The sequence below is a fragment of the Globicephala melas genome, chromosome 13 (genome assembly GCF_963455315.2).
Source record: "Globicephala melas chromosome 13, mGloMel1.2, whole genome shotgun sequence".
Classification (NCBI taxonomy): Eukaryota; Metazoa; Chordata; class Mammalia; order Artiodactyla; family Delphinidae; genus Globicephala; species Globicephala melas.
The window spans coordinates 65,711,313-65,725,051 of NC_083326.1; the positions used below are offsets into that span (position 1 = coordinate 65,711,313).

A 13,739-nucleotide genomic window follows, 5' to 3' on the forward strand; every position below is an offset into this window, starting at 1 on the left:
AAGGACAGAGGCTGGGCGTGGCCACCTCCACCAGTCTAGTGTCAAGCTTCAGTCAAGAATAAGGTGTTTAGGGCCTTTGTGTACCTGAACCAATCCACTCGACAAGCATGTCCGGTCCCAAGCACCACGCTGGAGGGGACAGAAATCGTGAGTGGCTGGAGTCCACATCACCCGGGGAAGGAAGAGTCCACTTGGTGATGCAGGGCCTCAGGAGCGGCCTGAGGTGCAGGCAGATGGGGAAAGTGCACTAGAGGCCAGGCCATTCTCTTTCTTAAACTCAGAGGGAGGTCTGCTGTCTTATTTTTTAAAGAATACTCAAAGCTTTCTTAATAATGATCACTAAAGTTTATTTCAGGGATCCCTAATTAACATTTTATTCCATCTAGTGCAAAAGAATATTAAGAAAAACTGAGAACATGTACCGACTTTGGGTGATACCTAGCAACCAATGTTCCAGTAGGCCGAGTGGAGCTACACCCTCAAAGTCAGACACACACCCCTTCCAGAGGGGCTGTGCCATGGAACACGGCATTGGGGTCTGCTCGGCCCCTCCCGTACAGGCACCAGCAACAGGAAGAGGGGATCAGAGAGGCTGTTAGCTGGGTTCACACAAAACTATTTAAAATTCATGAGTCTTTTGTGTACACTGCAAAATGTGTGATGGAATCAGGGGGCACCAAGACTCGCTATTCCAGAAATGCTTCAGGGTTTGAGAGATCAAACCAGGATTCCAAGCGGTGAGCCGTGATAGGGCTCCTTGAGAGCAGGAAAAACAAAGACCATACACACAGAGATGATATCCCCAAAGCAGCATTTATTTACCCACTGAATTCCAAAACATTTAATTTAGAAGTCTGGCATTTCATAATTACCCATCTTGATCGACATGGGCTGACACACATGGCGCTGTCAGGATACACAAGGACAATAGCCAAATAGTTACAAAAAAATAAATCCATGATTCTTAAACAGTCGCAACCAAAAAAAAAAAAGTTACAGGTATCAAAACTTTAGATGCATTGCATTGAAAAGAAGGTTTGTGCACATCATAATTTAAAGAGGCAAACAAGGCGCTACTGAAACCTCACGTTAAAGTTTATTATTAAGCTGATGGAAAGGAGCAAGTGGTCTCTCATATCAGCTTCCCTTAACAGTTTTCCATTAGCTAAGAAAGAGGTGGGAGGGGTGAATTCACTTTTGCATGCACAGATGTACTGCTTTAACAAAACACTAGCAGCTGGTTTTAAGTGGACCATTTAAATACCAACTGTAGCCTGTGTGGTTAATTCTCCTAACTTCCCCGAGGCTTTTCCCCTGCACTTCACCTAGATCAGCAGGCATAGGAAAATGCCTCCTTCAGAATGCACCTGTCTGCACAATTCAGAAAGGGAGCTCCTGTGGGCTCAAAGCAACCATCAGTCCAGCAATGCCCATAAATTTATCTGGAACTGCTTCCCGGGGGCAGAGAGCAGATCTGAGTAGCTGTGCTGCCATACAGATAGGTTTAGCACTAGATACTTAGTGACTGTGGTGAGGAAGGACCAGTGGTGATGGGGTCGGGGCGGGGGTGGGCCGAGGCGCTCAGTTGCCTTCTCCAGCTTCCTCGTCCTGCTGGTCGCTCGTCCAGAGGGTGAGGTTGTCTCGCAGCAGCTGCATGATGAGCGTGGAGTCCTTATAGGAATCCTCGTTTAGTGTGTCCAGCTCGGCTATGGCGTCATCAAAGGCTTGTTTGGCTAAGAGGCAGGCCTGCTCGGGCGCATTCTGGATCTCGTAGTAGAACACGGAGAAGTTGAGGGCCAGGCCCAGCCGGATGGGGTGTGTTGGCTGCATGTGCTCCTTGCTGATTTCGAAGGCTTCCTTGTAGGCTGCCTCTGAAGCTTCGACCACACTGTTTTTCTTCTCGCCAGAAGCCACCTCTGCCAGGTAGCGGTAGTAGTCGCCCTTCATCTTCAGGTAGAAGACCTTGCTCTCATACTGGAAGTCATTGCAGTTCTTGATGAGGAACTTGTCCAGCAGGGCCAGCACGTCATTGCACACTGTTTCCAGCTCCTTCTCGATCTTCTCCCGGTAAGCCTTAACCTTCTCCAGCTTCTTCTCATTCCCGTCAGCCGTGGTTTTCTGCTCGATGCTGCTGATGACCCTCCAGGAAGACCGCCGGGCACCGACCACATTCTTGTAGGCCACAGAGAGGAGGTTTCGGTCTTCATTGGAGAGAGGTTCGTTGAGCTCGGTCACCTGCAACATCCCCAAAAGATAAACACTGAGACCCGAGTCTGAAAACCCTGGAGAGAGATCTTCCCTTCAACCCAGTCAACAACCCTCCTCAGAAACAGGATTACGGACAAGCCACTCAAGAAAAACCAACTGGACAAGGATCCTATCTGAAGGGAGACTGCAGTCTAACAGAAGAGATAGATATTAACTCAAAATATTAGTGATAAGGACTCTGAAAAAGTCATAATAATTTAGGCCTTCTAAGATGCTGCCTTCACCTTGGCGGAGGTGTGGGGATAAAGATGTTGATGGAAGGTTGTGAGGTGCTGGTGCACAAGGAGGTGGTGGGGAAAAGCCCTGAGGCTCAGCTATTCTGCGTAAGATATTCTCACAGTAAAATCATACAGTTCCTTTGTCAAATATCCAAAGGTTATCACAGACTGGAAGTCCACTTCCAGCTTTCTATTCTAGAAAGAACCAATCACACCTCCCTCAAACACTTATTAACAAAGAAGAGTTTCCCAGATGAGCTCAAACACCACACAGATCTAGTGGCCAGAGTTTCACCCTGGTTACACGTGGAACCCACTGGTAAACCCAGCCCTCCTCCAACCCAAAACAGATGCATTAGTGACAATAAGGTGTCCCCAGCCTCTGCTGAAAGGAGGCATAACTACTCAGCAGCAAGCTTTACTCTGACCTACCTGACAGGAAACCCTGACTGCCCATCAAGGATGGAAGCACCAATTATTTTAAGTGGAAACGTTAAATTTCAAATTCTTCATGATGCCAACTGCAAGCAAGCCAGCTGTGTCATCAGTAGAAGGAACACTGGACTTTGCTGTGCTGAGCTGTGCCACCAAAAAGTCATGTTGAAGTCATAACCCCTGGTACCCATCAACGTGACCTTATCTGGAAACAGGATCATTGCAGGTGTCATCAAGTCAAGATGAGGTCATACTGCATAAGGTGGATCCTATATCCAATGACTGGTGTCCTTATAAGAAAAAGGGAGATCTGAAGACGAAAGCCATTGCCATGTGATGATGGAGGCAGAGACTGGAGTGATGTGTCTACAAAGGCCAAGGATTACCAGGAGCTACCAGAAACAAGGAGGGGCAAGGGAGGATTTTCCCCTAGAGCCTTCAGAGGGAGCACAGCCCTGCCAACACCTCGATCTCAGACTCTAGCCTTCCAAACTGTGATAAAATACATTTCTCTTGTTGTAAGCCATCCAGTTTGTGGTGGCTTTGTTTGGTGGTCCTAGGAAATTAATACAGACTTAGAATCAGAAAACTCTGGGCCCCAGCAAAGCCACTAACACACTAAATTGGCCTGTATCTTCTATAAAATGGGGGGATTCCTCAACTATGTTACCTACTGGGAAAGGTCTTTAATTTTAAAAACAGAAAAAGAAAAAAGAAGAGCACTTAGAAAACCACAAAACTCAACAAAAAGGCATTACTTAAATCAAACTATAAGGACAGAACTTGCTCCAATGGAAGGGAAAAGCCAAGTCTGATGGAGAAACTTATTAACAACATAATAAAACAGACACGCTTACCATGGATTAAGAAGACTGAGCAGCAGAGAATCAGAAGTTTAAAAAAAAAGAATTAAAAAGGATGATAGGTCTATTTGAAAAATTAGTAGTTCAAGAACATAAGCAACAAATGTAATCATTAAACGTGTAAAATTAGAAAACTTGTGCCAAGTTCTTAAAAGTGAAACACGCAACTGTCTACCACCACCTCCCTCCTCAACAAATCCCAGACAAAATAAAAATACCAGCTCCCTCTTCTAACTTCCCCATTTCCCTGTCCCCAGAACCCCTACTCTTCTGCTGCAAATCATTAGCCAGGGATGGCCTCTCCCTCTTTGCCTAGTCAATCAACCCAACCCACTTCCTCCTTCAGCGTGGTCTTCAGCTACAAGCCGCCCCTGACATTCCCCAGGAGGGCTGCCTGCAAGCCCGGCTCCTCATTCCTCCCCACAAAGACAGGAATGGTCTCCACGCTGGTCTGGGGCAATCCCCTCCTCTCTACTAATCCACAATCCATGCTCCCCTCAAGACCTGTAACCCCACTAGTTTTCTCCTTCAGGGAGTGCCTTTAAACACACTTGCTTACTAAAAGTATAAAGAGACATTGTAGATATTTTTCTGATAATTTGGCCTTTTAAGGAAGCAACCCTTATAAATCAAAATTCCATCTCAAATACTAAGACAAATCTCAGAATGCTTGAATCCTTTAGCATGACACTTTTCTAGGCCAATATTCAGTAAAACAAAACATGAGGCAAGAAAAGAATTTGAAAAGCTCCTCAGATCTTCCAATAAGTAAATCCAACTAAGGCCACTTGATGTTAAAATGCAAATGACATCCATAAGGAGCCACTATATACTTCATCCTGCGACCAGTAAAGCTGCTTTTGTTGGACTACTGCAAAGACACCTCATAGTATGTCCCCAGAGCACATCATTAAAATTGAGTGCATATCTGAAATATTTATATATCACACAGTGTTCGCACAAGGGGTGGTATCATTACTCAAAAAAAATCTTAAGGGCTTCCCTGGTGGCGCAGTGGTTGAGAGTCCACCTGCCGATGCAGGGGACACGGGTTCGTGCCCCGGTCCGGGAAGATCCCACATGCCGCGGAGCGGCTGGGCCCATGAGCCATGGCCGCTGAGCCTGTGTGTCTGGAGCCTGTGCTCCGCAACGGGAGAGGCCACAACAGTGAGAGGCCCGCATACCGCAAAAAAAACAAAAAATCTTAAGACATCTACAGTTTAGCCTGAGCTAGCTGTGTGACATTCAACAGAACACAGCTTTTCTGGGCATCAAAAGTCAAATAAGGGGGACTAGCCCAAACAGTCTCCAAGGACTTCTTCAGCTCTGAAATCCTAGGATTCCATTTTTCCTGAGCAACTATAACAGGTGTGGTAAGGCCTGAGGTCAATACTATTGAATATCAACATAAATGTGGGTGTATCTGTAGGTTCCAGGAATCCAAGGATCCCTGCTCCATCAGGAATAAAATGCCAAAAAAGGCTACTGGACAATATTTATGACACCTTCACAAGAAAAATCATTGACTAGGAGTGTCAGTGTTTATGTAACGATCACCTGGTGGCCTGCCAGTCTGAATGAATCACTATCGGCATCAGCTGAGTGTGACTAACGGCTACACAAGCATTGTTCTCAGAACCCCAGCCAGGGCCTAACTAGGAAATAACTGGATACGTTTAAATATAGTGTGTTTTAATACTCCTGGATTACAGCTCGGTTAACAAAAGGAAACTTATGGGAGGAAGACAGTTTTATTACTTGATCGGATAACTAAAGAAAATTGGGAGTTTTCCCCAGATTGGAAAATTACGGACTGAAGTAAAATCAGATGGTCTATTAAAACAAGATTTACAGCCAGTCTTGGCTGGTGATACTTACTGCAAATAACCTTCGCTAATGTTAGTTAGCACGAGTTCCCAACACTTCAAATTCCAAAATACGGGAGCCAGGAGACTTCAAGAGAAGTCTCGTCACCCACTAAGAGGCGCAGACACTGGGAAGCAAATGGTGTAGGGAAAGGAAAGCAGGAACGGGTCCCAACCACCCTAAGACTAAACCAGCGGGATGGCCATCTGCGGAGTCTACGGAGATGATTTACTGCATCTCAATAATCACAAGTTTCCAACTGATTTCTAATAAGGAACAAAGACTAAACACGGATTTCTCGAGATAGAAGAGACCCAGACAAAGGTTCTCAACCTTCTTTCTACTCCAACTCCAGTTTCAACACTCTCGTTTCCGTCGCACACCAGGTGCGCCCAGTGTGGCCACCCCAGACATCATATCTTCACGTGGCTATATCAGCTGCAAGGGGTTCCACCACCTCTGCTTGCAGCCACTCTGCTGTCTTGTTCTCCTGTCCACCTCCCCACCCCAGGTAATCCTACTTACAGGCTTCCTGAAAACCTTAAATTGATGGACCCTTCCCATTCAGGAAGGCTCTCCTCTCATCTCCTTTGAGGACTGGACTCCCTGCCAGCCATTCTGCTCATGTACATCCTCACCACGCAGCCTCTGGCTGCACCAACTCCTTTCACCCATTTTCTCTGCTCTGGACTACACAGCATTTCTGAAAGTCACGAACAACCTGGTCGACTACGAATTCATTTATCTTCCTATGACACCACTGGCTTACTCAAAAATCCCTAAGGGCCTCCTCCCACTAACTCACAAGGCAATAAACTATGTGTTTGTGAGTAAAAATAGACCCACTGCCAAAAACAGCCCACGGACTATTTGGGAAAATTTAAAGTTCTCAATCTGGGAAACATCCAACCTCAGAAGGAACACTGAGCAAACAAAAAAACATCACCCCTGAGCTGCCAAGCCACACTGCTCAAGTTGGGGTTGATGCGACTCCTCCTGAACAGCGCTCTCATCCTTCACAGCTACACACACACAGCACAGCCACCACCCCGAACTTTATAGCTACCCACACCCACATGCTACCAGCAAGCTTGCTTTTGATATAAGAGCTTATAACAGAAAAAAACAATCCTCATGAATAATTATGTAAACATAACCACATCATAAAATCTTTAAGCTTCTTTGGCAGAACCCTGTATATATTAAAAAAAAAAAAAAAACAAAAGTGAGCTTGAGGGATGAAAGCTTTTTTGGCTGACTGTTTCCCAAGTTAATGCCCCGAAAGTGAGGATTCTGCCTGTACCCCAGCTGGCAAAGCACCTGCCATTGGTCACCACTTGCCCAAGCCTGGAAAGACTGCCCTCTGTCTAAACCAGGGCGAGACTGCAGTTCTGCAAGGCTGGGAGAGGGGCCAGCTTCAAGCTCAGAGCAGGTGAGTTCAGGTTATGAATATTCACTCTAAGCTTAACATTAGTCAAAATAGCTCGCTTTGTATCGTTAAGAGACCACCTTTGTCTTGCTCTGAACATAAGTAAACATTTTCACAGGTCTTGGCAGGCATTATATATAACCCCATCTGAACAGCGTCACTCTACCCTACTGCCCCTGAGGCACCAGGACCGAAGGCTTCAGAAGCTGTGCCAGTTCCCATCACAGGGAAGTGCCAACACCCACCACCAAGGAGGGGATGCCACTGCGGCGAGGAGTGGGAGGGGCAGCCTCAATCTGGACACCTGGGAGCATCTCACCAACAACCTAGACACTGAAATTTGGGGGCCTCTAGGCTTACAAAATATACTAAAAGCAATATGGAAAAACAATTTCCTAAAACACCACAACTATAATGTAACATAGTCTTGCACTTCTCAATTCATAGCAAGAACTCAAATTCAATTAATACTTTGCTTCTTAAGCAAAAAAACTGGTCTTCAAGAGAACAGCACAATCCAGATGAGTCTGCCTTTCATGCTCCCCTGCTGCAGCTAAGAACCGTAAGTGGTAGATTCTGTTTTTAATCAAACTTGGCAAAAATGACTTACATCTAATAGAGGGAATTATTTGTTCAGTAAGCCCACTTATGTTAATGGCTTGGAACTTAGTCACCAATGATGACAATGGCTAATAGACCAGAAAGTACACTAGAAAGAAATATGATTCCTTAGCCTCATGGGGCATTGTCACAGTGGTTAAAGTGATAGCTCTAAATTTGAGAGTTCAAATCTTCCCTTTACAACTCAACCTTGAGAAAATTAATCTCTTCAAATCTCATTTGTAAAATGGAGTTAATAACAGGATCCATCCAGAGTTGTTCGCAAGATTAAATGAAAATGTACACATGGAATAAAAGCTACCATTTACTAACTGCCTAATAGGTAAAATGATAAATTTCATAAACTTGATGAATTGTAACATGGAAAACACATCTGGGGTATCCCCTCCCAAACCGTTTTTCTGGAAAAGTGTGACACTGCAGTCTACCACTAATATTAAATTCCAGACAATGATGAGAAAATACATTTTTGGTTTCCTTAAGGGAGTAGTGAGGTCCTTGACTGTGGGAGCTCTTCCGGGGATAATGCAGCAACCCCAAATCCAGATGGGGACAACTCCCACGTCAGTGCAGCAAAGCTATGTGAACTGTTCACCAACTGAAGTGTCTTTTAACTGAGGATATTGCAAGAATAATGCAGAGACTTCTTCCTTCCTCAGTCAATACGTGACAAAGCGATACTTACATGGGAAACACGACTTGCTATTTTACATAGATTTCAAACGGTCCTACCAATGTGGCTTTAAGATGTCACACTAACCACAATTCTGGTACACCTCAAAATCATCCCTAGTTTCAATAACTGCAACACGGGTTAGGTCTCACCCTGGGCCACTCAGCTGTGCTCTCCTTTTACATACCACCTGCTCACTTCCCCACTTCCCAGGATCTCACAGCTGTTGGAATAACAGCCTCTGGCCACTGGTTGGACCTCTTCCCCTCCGACCCATTTCCTTAAGCTGCAGCTTTGTTGCCTGCACTTAAGATTGCTACAGATATTCAAGTCCTTCAGACATATTTCTCCCCGTCCTTTGTCAACTTTGTAATCAATGTTAAAACACACCATGCCATCCCAAACAATTTTGACATTTTAAAACTTCATGATTGCCCCTATGTTTTAATATAAAAGATGACCAAGGGCAATAAGTGACATGACTGAATTATGTCTGTCCATGAATATTCACTAGAAATCTATCTGGTTAGTTACTCTCTTTCCTTAGAATCACTTAGTATTATGCACAAGTATTTTTATGCCACTTTATGGGTTTATCTCGTAGTTCTCATAAGATGGTACTGTACTCATTTTATAGAGGTTATGAATTGTATAAGGGCATTCCAAGCCTGGTCTAGAAAGGACTTGGGTTCGAGAATCTTTCACAGTGTTTCTTTCTAGTTAAGGGACAAGGTATGAGATGGGGGAGAGCTGGAAGAAACGTCTTTACTTCACTTCAAAAACATTTCTTGCCTCTTCAAATTAGGACGAAAGGCAGGGAACTGCAGTTCTCAACTGATGTGAGCCAACACCTTTGTTTCCAACATGCGTGATTTCTTAAAGCCTTACTGACAGCATCCTCCAGGTGACGCTGGTAGCATACGGAATATCAATCATTACAGGCAGGCAATATTATTAGCTACCATTTAAATTATAAAGGAAACAGAAAACAAGTTAGAAGAATGAAAGCTGGAAGCCCACTTGATAGTAACACGAACATTACAACTTACACACTTTAGAGGACCAGAAGACAAGAGATGTGAGCTTCAAGGTCACAGAGTGGTGGCATCAGAACATCCCCTCACTCAGGTGCGGTAGAGAAGCCTACTTACCTGCCCTGAAGAAAACCCACACAAGCCCAGAGGGTTATCAGAATTCCAACTCTTTCCAAAAGCTATATTTTAGGTCTATGATATTAATGAAATAGGGACTGAGTCTTCTCAATAAAATTAAGAATTTAACATACAAATATCAACTTAACAGGTAAAACATGAGAAACAGTTTTCCACTGACCCTTGCCAAGTCCTTTCCAATTAATATATTCCATTAATTTAGATGACCAAAAAAAATTATTTAATAGAGGAAACAGGCATACTGACCAAAAAAGTTCTTATTTTTTAATAGGAGTTACCTTGAGGGAATGTTTATCACAATTCTGAAATGACATAATTAGAGTATGCACTGAATTTTCAATGGCCTATCCAACCCATCAATCATCTCAGATACAGATATTACATATTCCCAATACATGAAAGGGTCCATTAGTTTGCAAAATCCTACCTTAATGTCTCAGAGAAAATCTGTGTACACAAGTAGGTAGCTGCAGGAAAGCATCTTTCAAGCCTGCTTTCGAAGACCAGAAAACCAATTATTTTCTCTCCACAAACTGTATTCCATTCGGTTACATCTCTGTATTCTTTCCTTACTTCCAATTGCAAGTTGCCTCGGGTTTCCTATAGCTCCAGAACTACATTCTAGTCATTTTCCCTTAGCCTCAATTCACTTTGCTTCCAGCCCCATCCCTTCTTTATTCCCCAAAAGGCTCCTAAAACTGCGGCCTTCAAAGTGCCACTTGCAGGATAGGCGAGGGCCTCGCTAAAACGTCCAGAAAGCGGCCTCAACCGCACAATCCCAGTTCCACTCGGTGACTGGGGAGAAGAGGCGCACTTAAGTGTCACTTGCTGTGTGGACAGAAGTGGCTTTATCCCAAAGAAGATTAAGCTCAGGACCCCTTCCAAGGAAATGCACTCAGTCAGTCCTGTTTCTGTGAAATTTGCTAAACTCATATACCCTACTTTTTTTTTCTTATAAGACCCCCAAAATTACACAGACTTCAGGTCCCAAACCTAAATCGTCCCTGGTCTGGATGAAAAGCTCCTACCTGGCCCACAACACCATGATCAACTCCGCATCACCAATGAATCAACAAATGGGTGGTGGTGGTTTCCAAACACCTGGTTCAACGTGTGATGTGAACGACATGGAAAAGATAACACTTCTTACCTGGATAATCCTAAACACGGACCTCAACAACATGTTTCATATATTAATATCAAAAGCTTTAAAAGTAATTTTTCACATGACTCTGAAATTTTACGGAGCCTCGATATTTGTAGTTTTTTCTTTAGGAAATCCCCTCCCAAGGCCCTAAGAAGGGCAAATGAGCTATATAACCCAGGGCAGTAATTCTTGAACTTAAACCCAATAGCACTTGCCATGAGGGCTGGTTCAAGTGCAGATATGAGTCCCACCCCTGCGAGTTTCTGAGTCTGTAGGTCTAGGGTGGGGCCCCGGCGGATCCTCCCACGTCTCAGGAGGTTGTGCACTGGGTGAACATGGCACGTTGGCGGCCGCAGCTGTGGCTCTACCCCTCTGTGACCTTGACGCAGAGATAAGTAATGTTTATTAAAAGAAAACGTGAACTACTGTGAGGAGACAGGGACAGTGGGAGGGTCACCGGAACTCTAGGTCTCAGACACGCAGGTGGTATCTAATCCACCGCATTGACCAGGGTGTGGCCGGCCGCGACTCCTTCCCCGGAAATGGAGCTGCAGACGAGTCTCCAGGGGTCTCGGGAAGGCAAAGGCACAAGGGCTCGCCTCCCCCAGGCGTCAGGACCCGTTTTAGTCTCCGGGCAGATGGGCGCAACATCCAACCTGGGAGGGGGCCCCAGGCCCGCCGCGCTCCCGCCCGCGTCCTCGTCGGACTTCAGGATGGGGGGTCTCCGCACACAAAGCGGACCCCGGGCGCGCGAGAATGGAACCAGAACGATGCCGGCGATCAGAGCAAAAGCGGATCGACATTACACAGAGTTCAGGTCGTGGCAGAGGAAACCAGGAGAGACAGGGCGCCACTCACTAGGTGATTCTTTATTACAAGTTGGGGTGTGTGGAGGAAGGCGAGAAGGGGTGACCCAGCCTGGCAGAACGGTCCAGGAGGAGAAATGCGGCTCCCTCACCCTCCCTCGAGCACCCTCCCCCACCCGCGGCTCCGAGCTGGGATGCCGCGACCCCCGCCCACCCCCGGGGTCCCCGCCGCGCCCCCTCCCTGGACACCCCCCAGGCCCGGCCGCAGGAAATGCCGGGGCGCGCGGCGGGCGCGGGAAAAGCAGGCTGAGAGCTGGCGGCCGCGCCCAGTGGGGCGGCGGGGTTGCCCCTGGCCCAGAGGGGGCCGCCGCCCGGCTGCCCACCCCTCCCCTGCGCCGGGCCCCCGGCCGGCCGCCCAGGCTCCCGGCGCGCTCACCGCCTTCATGGCGGAGGCCATGTCGTCGTAGCGCTCCGCCTGCTCGGCCAGCCGCGCCCGCTGAAGGAGCTGCTCGCGGTCCCCCATGTCGCTGAGCCCTGCCTCGCCTCGCGCCCCGCTCCGCTAGCTCGCCCGCTCGTCTTCTCCGGTCGCAGGGGAGGCCGCCGCCGCGCACGCGCACTGGCTCGCCGGCCGGCCCAGGCTGCAGGCAGCAGGTAGCGCCGCTCGCCCTCTCGCTGGCTCGCCCCGCGCGCTGTGGCTCGCGCCGCGGACGCCGCCTAGGGAGGACAGGCGGCCGCGCGGGGGGATGGGAGGACGAGAGGACGCCTGCGCAGTGGGAGCGGCCGGGCCGGGCGGCGCGGTGCTGCGCGAGTGGGGGGGGGGAAGGGCGGGCCAGCCCTAACGGTCTATTTCAAGGTGACGTCACCTTCTATAAATAGCTGAGGCCACCGCCCCGCCCCAGAGCCGCGCAGGCGCCTAGCGAGTGCTGCATTTTACCGCCGCAGAGGTGGAGGTGGGAGAGGGGAGGGCTGGGGTTGAGAGGGCGGAGCGGGGGTGGGGGTGGGGGCCTCGGTGATGGCAGCCGTGCAGTCTGCGCACTGTCACGACCCCACCCGGAAAGGCGTCTCTGAGTCCAGGTTAGAGGTCTGGCTTGAGAAGGGCCCCCAAAGCAAATAAACCTAGTGCTTGGGGAAGCCAGGAGGCCGCGTGCTGAAGGGACGGACGTGCCCCGGACCCGCCCCCGCCCAGCCTGGCCGATGGGTTTCTAGGGGCCACACCCTGAGCTTCGGTCAACACTGGCCGGGCAGGATCAGGTCCGGCCTTTGGGGACAGTCCCAGGTACTTTCACTCACTGCGTCCCCTTCCTGGGAAGTGGTCTTGTGCAGACTGTGCCCTCCACGGGAGGAGAGACTGAGTGGCCCCGCTGGGACGGGTAAGAGTCACCACACACTTGCTAGGAGATGGGCCGGTGCTAGGCCTTTCCAGGTATGATCCTATATAATGCTCACAGCCCTCCACCCCTGGTGGGCCCTGCTGGCCTCCCCGTCTGTCAAAACCAGACTAGTGACTTGCTCAACGTTACACAGCCTGTAAGTGGTGGCAGGTTCCTCCTGTGGCAAAGAGGAGAGTGGACCAGCTGGTCACTGAGCCCAGTCCTGGCGTTCCATGCTGAGGACCCCTGGTGCCAGGCGCTGGTCTGGGTCCCGGACAAGGGAGGAAAATCCCAATCACTAAAGCATGGCCAGACTTAGTACAACATGCCAAGGAGAGTGCAGGTGAAGGGGCCTTGTGTTCTCTGAGCATTTTATTGAGCACCTACTGCATGCTCAGCACTAGGGGAAGGAGTAGCCACAGAATAACTAAGATACAGCCCCTGCCTCTGAGAAGTGGAGGTCTAAAAACCGAAGAGCAGGTAAGCTGGACCTTGAAGGAGGTGAGAGTCAGCGAAAAGGTATTAGGGAGGGGGGTCCAGCAAGGGTGAGGGCTTGGTAGTGAGGATAGAAACAAAATGGGGAGGAGAGAGGCCTGGCAGTGGGACATGAGATGGGATAGAACAAGATCATGGAATGTTTTCAGTGCCAGGCTGAAGATTTAAGGCTTTATCCTTAAGTAATCAGGAGCCACCAGAGGCATGGAAGCCATATTTCAGGCCCAGAATCTTGCTCCACAGAGTTAGATGCATTAGAAGGGAGAGGGAGGGACTGGAGAATGGGCCTTTTCTGGACCTCAGTTTCACCGTCTGGAGCACTGGACTTGAAGGACTGTTTAAATCACTGTAGAATAGGAGAAATCCTGGAATGTCA

At 48.2% G+C, this 13,739-nt stretch overlaps 1 protein-coding gene across 1 annotated transcript; it reads right to left on the reverse strand.

Annotated features, from left to right (window-relative positions):
- Positions 1-794: 794 nt before the first annotated feature.
- YWHAH (tyrosine 3-monooxygenase/tryptophan 5-monooxygenase activation protein eta) lies at positions 795-12,208 on the reverse strand. The gene is made up of 2 exons (XM_030860918.2): positions 11,935-12,208; positions 795-2,235 (listed from the first exon to the last, which is right to left on the reverse strand). Exons 1-2 carry the CDS (start codon positions 12,019-12,021, stop codon positions 1,582-1,584), a joined length of 741 nt encoding a protein of 246 aa, XP_030716778.1. The 5' UTR covers positions 12,022-12,208; the 3' UTR covers positions 795-1,581.
- Between the last annotated feature and the right edge of the window lie 1,531 nt (positions 12,209-13,739).